General features: G+C 38.2%; 3 protein-coding genes and 1 long non-coding RNA gene across 5 annotated transcripts in view; 3 read left to right on the top strand and 1 right to left on the bottom strand.

Moving 5' to 3' along the window:
- LOC5513459 (tripartite motif containing 13) overlaps positions 1–5060 on the top strand; it is a 10825-nt gene extending 5765 nt beyond the window's left edge. The window contains exons 2-3 of one of the 2 annotated variants that reach the window (XM_048722999.1): positions 80–588; positions 4223–5060. In XM_048722999.1, coding sequence (XP_048578956.1) covers positions 80–588; positions 4223–4450 — 737 coding nt within the window. In that variant the 3' untranslated portion in view covers positions 4451–5060. Of the gene's footprint in view, positions 589–4222 lie in introns of both variants that reach the window. The other variant, XM_048723000.1, reaches the window with a different exon arrangement.
- LOC5513493 (ufm1-specific protease 1) overlaps positions 1–7358 on the bottom strand; it is a 17966-nt gene extending 10608 nt beyond the window's left edge. Inside the window, exon 1 of the mRNA XM_048723001.1 lies at positions 6876–7358. Within this exon, the coding sequence (XP_048578958.1) occupies positions 6876–7058 (183 nt within the window). The 5' untranslated portion in view covers positions 7059–7358. The remainder of the gene's footprint in view (positions 1–6875) is intronic.
- A 486-nt stretch (positions 7359–7844) lies between these two features.
- Positions 7845–9271, top strand: LOC125556707. The gene is made up of 2 exons (XR_007306815.1): positions 7845–8295; positions 9227–9271. It is a non-coding gene; the product is annotated as an uncharacterized LOC125556707 (long non-coding RNA).
- Positions 9272–9461: 190 nt separating this feature from the next.
- Positions 9462–10845, top strand: LOC125560711. Its single transcript, XM_048723002.1, has one exon. It carries the CDS (start codon positions 9689–9691, stop codon positions 10280–10282), a length of 594 nt encoding a protein of 197 aa, XP_048578959.1. The 5' UTR covers positions 9462–9688; the 3' UTR covers positions 10283–10845.
- The last annotated feature ends 1596 nt before the right edge of the window (positions 10846–12441 follow it).

Genomic DNA, 12441 nt, shown 5'->3' with positions numbered 1-12441 from the left:
GACTGATTTCGGAGCTGAATAAATTATTGTTTGTAAGTGAAGAATTATCCAAAATATCACTTAAGCTTATTGTGAAAACACATGGCGGCCAAGAGGAAACCCGATCAAAAACACTTTGAACTCTTTCTTCAGGAGGAGATCTGTTGTCCGATATGCACGGAAATATTCGAGACTCCTAAATGCCTGCCTGTGTGTGCGCATAATGTATGTTTATCGTGCCTTAAGAAGATGAAGATAGAGCAAGGTTTTATCAAGTGTCCGATTTGTAGGAAGAAGACGAAGATAACGAATCCAGCGGAATGCCTCCCAACTAACTCCCTCCTTGTCAGGCTAGTAGAAAACGCACCGGGAAGAAAAGAAGAATTGGAATTGAGAAACGAGCTTAAAACCGCAAAACGAGTTTTGGATGCAAAGCTGAAAAAGGTCTTGAGTATCTTTTCTACGTATCAGTCGTTGTCTCGGGAAATATTAAATCATGCAGAAACCATGCAAAAAAATATAAAAGAACAAGCAGATTCCTTAATTCTACAAGTTCAAGAGAAAACCGGTTTTACATCAGTTATCAGTCCTGCTTGTGTAGCAAGAGAGCGGTCAGCGGTCGTCGGCCATGGCGGCCATGGATTTTGTAGCTCCTTTGATATTGCTTACCATCGCCTGTTACTCTCTTAATATTCGTACGAACCAAGATAAATCAAACAAGAAATGCTTGTTAATAACACAGGGAAAGCATTCGGCGTTCAATGCATCCGAAACAATCGGATTAGAGGCTCTACATCGTCTCCGGGTATCTGCTACAAGGCCCGCCATCTTGGATTTAAAACGGCCCAAACTCTTCACGCTTCTGTCCTTACTCCTGCTGAGTGGTTCTGTCGAGCCAAATCCTGGGCCTAACTACAAATTCCCTTGCGGAATCTGCAGCAAACCGGTACGGATAAACCAGCGAGGAATTCAATGTGACTTTTGTGATATTTGGTCTCATATTCGTTGCCTGAACATGAACACGATTATATATGACGCTCTCGCCAATTCATCTTGCGTCTGGGAATGTTGCGCCTGCGGGATGCCCAATTTCTCGAGCTCCCTCTTGGACTCCTTCGCTATGGTCCAATGTTCAAACCAGTTCTCGTGTCTTGATTCCTCTGATACCACTCTGGGCCCTCCTCTCCTTTCTTCGTCTCCTGGCGATCAGCAGTATTCACCCGACTCCACAACATCATGTTCTCAATCATCTAAACCTATAAGGAAGCACTCCCTGTCTATTTTGACAGTTAATTGTCGAAGTTTGAGAAGTGAGAGGAAGAGATGTGAACTTCAGTCCCTTGTGAATACCTTCAAACCTGATATCATCAATGCCACTGAAACTCATATTGACGACAATGTCCTTACAGCTGAACTAGGGCTTCAGGGTTATGAAATCTATCGTCAAGACAGGAAATGTGGAGGTGGAGGTGTTCTGGTTGCAACAAAGCAGGATTCTATTATATCTTCTAGAATCCACTCACTTGAGGATGAACATGTTGAGTCTGTATGGTGCAAAATTGAAATTGCTGGCACCAAGCCATTATATAATGGGTGTATGTACAGAACCCCAGACCGCCAGCCCGAGTCTATTTACTCCCTAGACTCAACATTGAACAAAATCACATCAAGCCCTTGTTTGCCTAACGTCCTAGTCACTGGAGATTTTAATCTACCTGATATCTCCTGGGACTGCACGGACTGTGAGAATAAATATATTGTTAAGGATAACCCCCAATATGGAGTTCTGGTTAATCAAGCCTTTATTGATACCATCCATGAACATTCTCTGTCCCAAGGTGTAACAGAGCCAACTAGAGAAAACAACATCCTCGATCTGGTGCTGACAACAAATCCGGATCTGATCTCCAGGACTGAGGTGCTCAATGGCATGAGTGACCACAGCATAGTCCTTTCCACTGTCAATCTAAAAACACGTACACCCAAGAAAAAACCCCGCAAGGTTTTCTTCTATAAGAAGGCTGATGTCTATGGTCTAAGGGCAGCCGTTGCTAATGCACTAGCCCCTGATTGGCAGGAATGGGACCAGCCTATTGAAACATACTGGGCTTTTTTCAAGGACACGCTTTCTAGCATTATGGACACTTATATCCCTCACAAGCATTTATCTGGTCGTTGGAATGTACCCTGGATGACCGGCGAAATCAGAAGAGCCATTAGGAAGAAGCAAAGGCTATACAATAGGGCCAAAACCACACAACGCCAGTCTGACTGGATGAAATTTAAAAAGCTCAGAGCCAAAGTCAAAGAACAATTAAGAGAATCATATCACTCATATATTGCCAACCTGCTCGAACCTCCAGAACAAGACAAAAAGCCATCTATGGGTAAACGATTTTGGTCCTTTGTCAAGTCTAGGCGCAGGGATACGGTGGGAGTTGCTGGTTTACGAGAAACGCCTGATGGCAATGTCATCACTGACAGCAAGACCAAAGCTGAGATTTTAAGCAATCAATTCAAATCAGTTTTTACAGTTGAGGACACATCCAACCTCCCAGTGCTGCCTATATCACCCTTCCCTGACATCGCTGATCTGCAGTTTGACACACGTGGTATTGCTAAGCTCCTAAAGAGTGTTGATGTGCACAAAGCTAGTGGACCCGATCAAATCCCTAGTTGGATACTAAAAACTGCCGCTGAAGAGCTGGCCCCCTTTTTGCAAAAGCTGTTCACCTACTCACTTCTTACTGGGCAGATTCCCAAGGATTGGTGCAATGCTAACATTCATGCAATTTTTAAGAAAGGGAATAAGTCCCTAGCTTCTAACTATCGTCCTATATCTTTAACGTCAATCACTTGTAAAATCATGGAACACATTTTGTTTCGCCACCTAATGTCCCATCTCGACAGCAATAATATCCTCCTACATATACAACATGGCTTCAGGAAAAAGTATTCCTGCGAGACGCAACTCATCACTGTGCTCCACGAACTGTGTTACAATCTTGACCAAGGAAACCAAACTGACTGCATCCTACTTGATTTCTCAAAGGCTTTTGATAGGGTTGCCCATGGGCGTCTGCTTCAGAAACTTGATTTTTACGGTATCCGTGGAAAGCCACTTACGTGGGTCAGGTCTTGGCTAATCCACAGAAATCAAACAGTTGTTGTAGAGGGGGAGACATCAAAATCAACCAGAGTCACATCAGGGGTCCCCCAAGGGACTGTCCTGGGACCACTGATGTTCCTCTTGTTCATCAATGACATCAACTCAGGGATTACTTCACGTATTAGACTTTTTGCGGATGACACAATCTTATATGGCCTAATCGAAGGCCCACAGAGTGCAGCAGTTATTCAGAAAGACCTTGATCTCCTTTTTAAATGGTCTAAAACATGGCAAATGTCATTCAACGCCGACAAGTGTAATATTATCAGAATACATAGATCCAAGTCTCCCATTGTTTATAATTACACGCTGGGTGGGACTCCATTAAAAGCTGTTCAGAGCCACCCATACTTGGGTGTAGAGTTGTCCTCAAATCTGAACTGGAACACTCATGTCACTAATATTGTTGGAAAGGCTAACAAATCACTCGGTTTTATAAGGAGAAATCTTGGGGCTTGCCCTGATTTTGTTCGAGAAAGAGCGTACACTACCCTCGTGCGCCCACGTGTGGAATTTGCTTCTAGTGTGTGGGATCCACATGTCCAGAAGCAAATAAAGGACCTAGAGAGCGTACAAAGGAGAGCGGCAAGATTCGCAAAGAACTGCTACGTTTATGAACCAGGGACTGTGACAGGCTTACTAAAAGAACTCAAATGGCCCTCCCTCCAGCTACGAAGGAAGATGGCGAGACTTACTATGTTCTACAAAATGGTGTATGGCCTTGTAAACATAAATATTCCCAAAGATCTCCTACAAACCCGCAAGCAATCTACTCGCTCCTCTCACCCCAAGAGGTTCATAAACCTGCCTTCGAACACAAATACTTCTAAATTTAGCTTTTTAACCCGCTCAAATAACATAATAGAGGCACCAACTCTTGCTAAATTTAAGGAGCTGTTATCCAGTGAATTTTGCATATAATGTTAAAATGAAGAGACAGTAGTGTTACATTATTACTTTATTTTGTATTCTTTTTCCTTTTACATTTATTTCATTTCCTTTTGTTATTGTAATTTTATATATCCGCCTCATGCTCACGCTTTGCGGATTACAATATATAAATAAATAAATAAAAAAGAATACCTTGCCTTTAGGTCAAAAATTGCACAGATCGAGGACACTCTAAAGAATGGCAATTTGACTGAAATTGCTGAACTAAGCAGCGCCTACATAGCAGAGTTAAAGGCGATTCAAGATCTCCCAGCCTTAGAAGTCCCAGCTTTTAATAGGGGAGTCCGATTTAAGAAGGGCCCGGATGTGAATATTGGAAGGCTAAAAATGACCCACAAATGGGGCAAGTGAAAATACACCAAAACAAAGACCTATATGACCCAAAAATAAAGACCCTAAAAGATAATGGATAATGGGAATCTGATTAAGCAAGGAATAATCTGATAGATTATGTATTCTTGATTATTTATTCATGACGCCATGGTCCTGCTGAATGTCCTGCTGAATGACGTCATATATATATATACGTTTTTTAGTTTAGGGTAGGAAGAGAGAACCATTTGTGAGAAACCTCCACGGTTAAAATTTAACCCTCCAAAAATAAAGAATATTGTATTGCATTGTTCAACAGACAAGACAGGGCGCACTGTAAAGACTTCGATAGACAAGATAGACCGCACTGTACAGACTTCAATAGACAAGTTATGGTGCACTGTACAGATTTCTACAGAAGTCTGTACAGTGCGCGCTGTCTTGTCTGGTGAAGTCTGAACAGTGCGCGCTGCCTGTCTTGTGAAGTCGTTGTAGCACACGCATATACATGCCTTAATAACATAAGTTATTATAGGTAATTTGAGGTGTTTGGCATTATTAGTTACCTGCTACGTAGTTTCGTAGTCCAGTTTTTTGCATGCACAAGGGCAATGTTAATTAAATGAAACGAAATAAATCAGAAATGGTGCCCTGTGTGTGTGTTGAGGTGGGGGGGCATTTACGGAAATTCTTCCTGTTGTTACTAATAAACTAATAATGCTGTTTACAGTTTACTTCAAATACAGCTACCACTGCATTACAAACATTGCTTTACCAACGGGTGCTTAAAGCGGTTACTAAAGTGCGAAATCTTTGGGAGGGAAGGTAAATTAATCAATTAAGCGGAAAATTACAGGTAAGAATTTGAGCCATACTGATGGATGGCCATTTTCATCATTTCAAAAGGCTCCCCAGCAATATAATTCATGGTATGGTCTTTAGAGGATGGTTTGGAAAAATACTATAATTCTTTGTAGGTTAAGGTGAAGGTATTATCGTGCTTTTTAGGGAGATAATTTGCTTTCTATAGCATTCGTGACACAAGTCTCACAAGGAATGTTTGTCAAAGCATTCTCGCTTGGCCACCTGTTCTTGATATACCTGTCCCTCAGTAGGTCCCATAACATCGCGTATTTTGGAAATCTAGATGAAGATTTTACAAATCTTATAGGGCAAAATGTGTGTGTAGTGCTTCGCTCTAAAACTAGAGTATCTTCGCTTCCTTTTGGTTACTAGCAATTTGGGTGGGTAAGAGAAATATCTTATTATTCGTGCAACATAAAACATAATATTTTTTGTATGTGAAGTCGTTTTCATTCTGCTTTATATCGATCGTTCAAGAAGAAAAACTACAATTGGAGTTTTCATTCATTCACTGTCAATTTATCGGCGGCTTAGAAATCGTCTTTTTTGAACCCAGAAACATCAACCGGCAAACGAGTATTGTGAACTTATCTTGCTCAAGCTAAAACGTATTTGTACTCTCAAAAAGAAGATGTGTAATTTATATAAAAGACCCGGTGAGTCCATTTATGAGGTCCACGAAATCTTAAAAAAGAAAGGGGGGTGTATCCACTTTTATTCTTTTATGGTATCTAAGACTGGCCCCACCCCACCCTACTCCCACCATCTGTCCTGTACGACGTCTAAATGTGTTTTTAACAATCAGAACAATTACGACATAAGGAGTGTGCCACCTTAAGGAATAAGGTTTCATATTCACCTTAAGAAATATCAGCCTGACGTACCCCCTTATCATAGTGAATAAGGTTTCATTTTCACCTTAAGGAATATCAGCCTGTCGTAACACCTTATCATAGCGAATAAGGTTTCATATTCGCTTGCTTTGAATATATGTCCTGAGTTCCACAGGCCAAAGAGAATTTAGTTTTATATAGCCATATATATTTTGTAAAGTGCCGAGCGAGGCTTACGTGAGCTTACACAGCAAAATGATAGCATTTGTTTGAATCTGCATCAGAACTGCGGAGGTTTGAAAAGACCGAAAAGAAGTTTTGATGCAGAGAGCAACGATCTTTTGTTTCCTCGATGTAATTCTCTGTTGTGTACGGCTCGACTTGTGCAACAAGCACGTGACAGGGCCACAACCAATCAAACAGCTCGGCCAGGCATATCTTAAGAGTCCTTGCCAGCCCACTTATATGTAGATTGGAAGATAAATTATTTAAAGAAATTTCTAGATAACCATGTAAATACATCTAAATTTACCCATTTCAATCGAGAATGACGCAATAGCTTTCCTAAATCAGCCAATGGGAATGGATGCTTTCTCTCCCTTGATATTCTGGTAGGATGACAAGATGGCTGCTAACAGACTCTTTACTCATAAAGGAAGTATTGCGACGTTAGATGTAAAGTGATGTTTACAGTTTGATTTTTTTCTGGTTTTGCATATATATCAATTTTTATCTTCAGGCACAGCAGGGCGTTTACCTCAACTTACCCCACTGATAAAGGGACTGACAGCCAGGGAGAAAACCCCCAAGTTGTCGCTACGACGCGTATGTTTCACCAATAAGAAGGAGCCTGAAGAACCTCCTTGTACAACTAGGAGAAACATGAACACCGGTAATCCGTTTGACCAAAGCCACAAGTATTTCATCTTTAATGTCATCTTCGTCATCATATTTGTTATAACTGCAACTTTTCTTACTATCCTTGTAACTATATTTCTGTGCCTGCGATACAAGCCCAAGTACTATGCGGTTGATTCAAGCAAAGGTTCACCACTATTGGTAACCAGGCGATCTCGTCATCACGACGTCATTATCGGGCTGTACGATGGCATCGCGCCTACACGAGAAGATAAACCAATCAGAGTTGAAGAAGAGAAACAGACTGCGATAGGATTTGAGTTGTGGGACCTTCAGAATAAGTCACGTGACTGGAGAGGCATGGATATCGGTCATTCGTGACAGGAGTGAGAGGGAAGCTGGCGGGGGGGGGGGGAGTGGCGATAGGGAGTTGGGGGGAGGAGTATCCGAATAGAATGTACAATTTTTGTTATATTTTAATTTAAAGCAATTCTTACCCCTTATCACGTTTGGTGTAGTCGAAGCGATTTCTAATCAATCATATTTTCAATTTTCCTGGAAACGCCACCATAGCAGTTTAAAGTAGCAATTTCACAGCCTAAAACATAGGACGATCACCTCCGTCTACTTTTATGGATAACCCGCCCCCATCACTTCGGGTTAAAGTTTTAGGGCTAGGCTAGATATGTCCGCCCCAGCATCGCTATAGAGTTTTTATTTCAGTATTTTGTATCCATTTATTGAAAATCTATCATTCGTATTTTTTCTCTGTCATCGGCCGTGGCAACCTAACCGAAAATGCCGTAACACACCCCCAACAGCGCAACTGGTATCTCCCCTTACAAAACAATCACACATGACGCGTTGCATAACAAATTGGTTTATTTTCGTAACAGTCTCAATCGCGCGGTAAATGAATACATCTTGCCGTGATCCCTTTGTAAAACCAAGCATTGTGGAAGCTAATAGGCAAAGACAACTTGCATAAAGTACTTACCGGAGTCCCAAAGAGCATACCGCTGACCACATGTTCCAAGAGTTGCGTGACTGAGTGAAGAATATCCCAAACCTGCATTTTGCTGAAGCTTTTATAGCATGAATGGTTGCAAAATTGCTGTAGTACAAGGGAGACATCAATAGCAGATATTGCTTGGCATTCGGTTCGCCTCTCTTGCTGTTTGCTGAATAATTGAGCATGGATAGCTTGCAAGATTGCTGCAGCGGGGGGGAGACTGCAATAGCTGATATTGCGGGGAAGTTTTCTGAGATATGCATGGATTATTGGATTGTTGTTGTCATTGGGATTATCACATTGCTATATATGTGCAGGTAAGGAAAACGCGGAATGGACTCTGGTAATTTTAATGGGCAACGCTATCAATTCTCCGGTAGATAAATGCATGAAAACAAAAGCTGTCAACCTCGCTTTAGGAAAAATCTTTAGAAAATACAGTGAATGTATTAGAAGTACCAAGATAGCTAATGCGGGGGAATACAGAAAATGTATGGGTATTTTCAAGAAAATAAGGCTTGAGAAAAGGGTTCAAAATCTTGCGACTCCCGCCTAATGCGGGAGAAATGACAGCTATGCATTAGCCTTTAGTCATTCCTATTTGTTGTTGTTATTGCTTGTGTACGCATATAGCCCCCCCCTAGAAAAGGTCATATGTTATTAATAATAATAATAATAATAATAATAATAATAATAATAATAATAATAATAATAATAATAATAATAATAATAATAATAATAATAATAATAATAATAATAATAATAATAATAATAATAATAATAATAATAATAATAATAATAATAATAATAATAATAATAATAATAATAATAATAATAATAATAATAATAATAATAATAATAATAATAATAATAATAATAATAATAATAATAATAATAATAATAATAATAATAATAATAATAATAATAATAATAATAATAATAATAATAATAATAATAATAATAATAATAATAATAATAATAATAATAATAATAATAATAATAATAATAATAATAATAATAATAATAATAATAATAATAATAATAATAATAATAATAATAATAATAATAATAATAATAATAATAATAATAATAATAATAATAATAATAATAATAATAATAATAATAATAATAATAATAATAATAATGTGTTACGCATATAGCCCCCCCCAGAAAAGGTCATATGTTATCCCCCATCTTCTGCAGTGCATTGGGTCACAATGTCAGTTCCAGTTTATTATTTTTCCACAGTTGCTAGATATATTTACAAGATTATAATAATAATAATAATAATAATAATAATAATAATAATAATAATAATAATAATAATAGTAATAGTAATAGTAATAGTAATAGTAATAGTAATAGTAATAGTAATAATAATAATAATAATAATAATAATAATAATAATAATAATAATAATAATAATAATAATAATAATAATAATAATAATAATAATAATAATAATAATAATAATAATAATAATAATAATAATAATAAAAGGGATTGGCAGACTATGTTCACAAAAGCAAGGAACCGTTACTTCTAGCGGTGAGGAATGAAGGAATACTTCGTGTAGAGGAAGAACAGACTGCTAGGGTCTTAAAAGAAAAGCTCAAAGAAAAAAGACAAGAGGATTGGAAGACTAAGCCATTACATGGTCAGTTTCTTAGACAGACGGAAGAAATAAGGGATGAGTCATCGTGGGACTGGATGACAAAAGGAAACTTGAAGAAAGAGACAGAAGGACTGATCACAGCAGCTCAAGACCGGGCGCTGAGAACGAATGCAGTAAAGGCGAAAACAGAAAAACAACAGATATCTCCCTTATGCAGAATGTGTGGCTTGAAAGATGAAACGGTGAATCACTTACTGTGTGAATGTAGCAAGATGGCACAGAGCCAGTATAAACACCGACACGGCAACATGGTCAGCATTGTGCACTGGGCAATTGCGAAAGAACTTGGATTTGAGGTTAAAGAAAAATGGTATGAACACGAGCTATTACCAGTCATCGAAAAACCTGACCTAAAAATACTGTGGGGTGTTACCATCCAAACAGATAGGGAAATCCAAGCACAAAGACCTGACATCGTAATAGTGAACAGAAAAGAAGGTGAATGCATAGTAATTGATATTGCTGTGCCAGGAGATGCTAATGTCGGCGAAAAGGTTAAACTTGACAAAGCATTTAAGTTCGATTGGCTTAAAGACAAGGATCGAGTTACTCCGGAAAGGAGCTCTCCTCAGATCAGTGCAGCTACTAAGACAGGTGCTCAAGGTCTGAGGTCGTGGGATACGACTTGACCTCGATACATAACCTACCAGCTGTTAACAGCTGTGATCGAATATGTACATAAAAATAATAATAATAATAATAATAATAATAATAATAATAATAATAATAATAATAATAATAATAATAATAATAATAATAATATAAATGACAGTGTGTAAAATAAGGTCAATATAAGAAGTGACAAGGCTTTTACCTGGCTATTGTCCATTGTAAATCGATTGTAGCCTGTTTAGCTCACTTAATGCGCAACATCATATGGAAAACTGATAAGTATAAGTTATGTCTCTCCGCAAATTTAGAGAAAAAGCATCAGTTATTTTTGGAAATATACTGGAAAGTTCTTAAAATACTGGTCGGTTCATATATTAAATAACTTTAAATCGGTTACCGTTAAATAAAATAAACCAGTAGCCCATCAAACACGGATGATTAAATATCATCCCCAAAAAAGATGAATGAAATCGGACGAGATTTGAGACTTCTAGAGGTCAATTTTATTTGACCTCTGAGTAAAATAAAAAATGCTATAAAGAATTACTAATGAGCCTCCTTAAACGAAGTCTGTCTGTCTGTTTATTAGTCTTATTAGCACTTTGGGGGTCCATCTGGTATAACATAAACATGATTTCAAAGTATTTCGATAATCACCTTGCTACAGTATTAACTTGTGGTCATACAATCTTCATGAAATAGCCGTATTTCGATAATCACCTTGCTACAGTATTAACTTGTGGTCATACAATCTTCATGAAATAGCCGTATTTCGACAAAAGTAGGCTGTGTTTGGCCACCCACAGCACCAAAACGAGACTGGGTACACCCCCATTTTTTTTTAAATTTTTACTCACCATATCTTGGGGATCCTATCCTAAAAGTATAGCCAAAAGAACAGGTCTTTGTTACAGACCTTAGTTGCCCAAGCTATATTTTCTGATTTTTAAATTGTAGTTTTGTTAGCGTTACAGATGTTACATCAGAAAAACTGCTTTTGTCAAAAACTTGTTTTTTTAATTGAAAACTCTGTGAATCTAAAATATGTGGATGTTTTCTTATATTAGATGTTTTCTATGTAAGGTTGAGTTTCAAGAATGCACCCATAATTCTTGAACTATAAACTAGTAAAAGGTTCTGTTTACAGGTTCTGTTACACGTGTGAAAACTTAATTAACTTTTTTGATAATATAATTGCATTTTATATATCTTTTGACAACTTACTCTTTATCTGCATGAAAATTGCCTTATAAGGCAATTTCCATGCAGTTGTATAAACCAAACTATTTGCATATGTGTTACAGTATTTTAGTTCCAAAATAATTAACCCTTTGACTCCTGGCTTTTTTTGAGCTGAATTTACAAAAAACAGACTGAAAACAGATACCTCCGCCCCTATTCTGCGCCAGTACCGGTCAGCGGTACTTAGTTATGTTACGTTCACCAAATCCTGCCACGTCTCCGCCATCTTGTTTTTGCTGTGTTACGATACTGGCTTTGGTTCTCTGTTGATTAAAGCGTTTCCAAGTTGTGTCCTAGTTTGTGGTCTTATTCAACTGGCGTGGTGGCAGCTGGATTTCGTCCCTTCGTCTCTTTCGCCAAAAAAATCACAGAATAGAACAGCAAACGCCGCTGTGACAGCACAACTTATTTACCGAAGAAATGGCTGCTACTCACAGAGCACCAAAACAATGGAGCCTATCTAAAACCGAAACTATCACCAGTTTTGAAAACTGGAAGCAAAACCTGATGTATACGCTGTCTCTCGATACAAATTTCTCAACTTATCTTGCCGATGGAGCTACATGGAAAAAGAAAACAAAGACCGAACCTCTCCGTGGCTATACCGATGATGATGAAACCGTTCAGCAATCAAAACGCCTCACTGCCCAACAGAAGGTGAACTTTTTAGAACTTATGCTAGGACAAATCGCAAACTACTGTCCTATTATTTCGAGAAACACTTTAGTTAAGAACTCTACATCTCTAGAGTTTATCTGGCAGGCGATCCGACAACATTTTGGATTTCAAGTAACTGGTGCACACTTCATAGATTTCGTCGACATCCATCTAGAGCCCGACGAGCGCCCGGAAGACCTGTTTCAAAGACTTATGGCTTTCGCCGAGGATTCCCTCCTCAAACCCAATAACCTAACTCACCATGGCGAACAAGTAA

This window comes from Nematostella vectensis, chromosome 15 (assembly GCF_932526225.1).
Source record: "Nematostella vectensis chromosome 15, jaNemVect1.1, whole genome shotgun sequence".
NCBI classification, from domain to species: domain Eukaryota; kingdom Metazoa; phylum Cnidaria; class Anthozoa; order Actiniaria; family Edwardsiidae; genus Nematostella; species Nematostella vectensis.
This window is presented reverse-complemented; position numbering and strand designations above follow the sequence as displayed.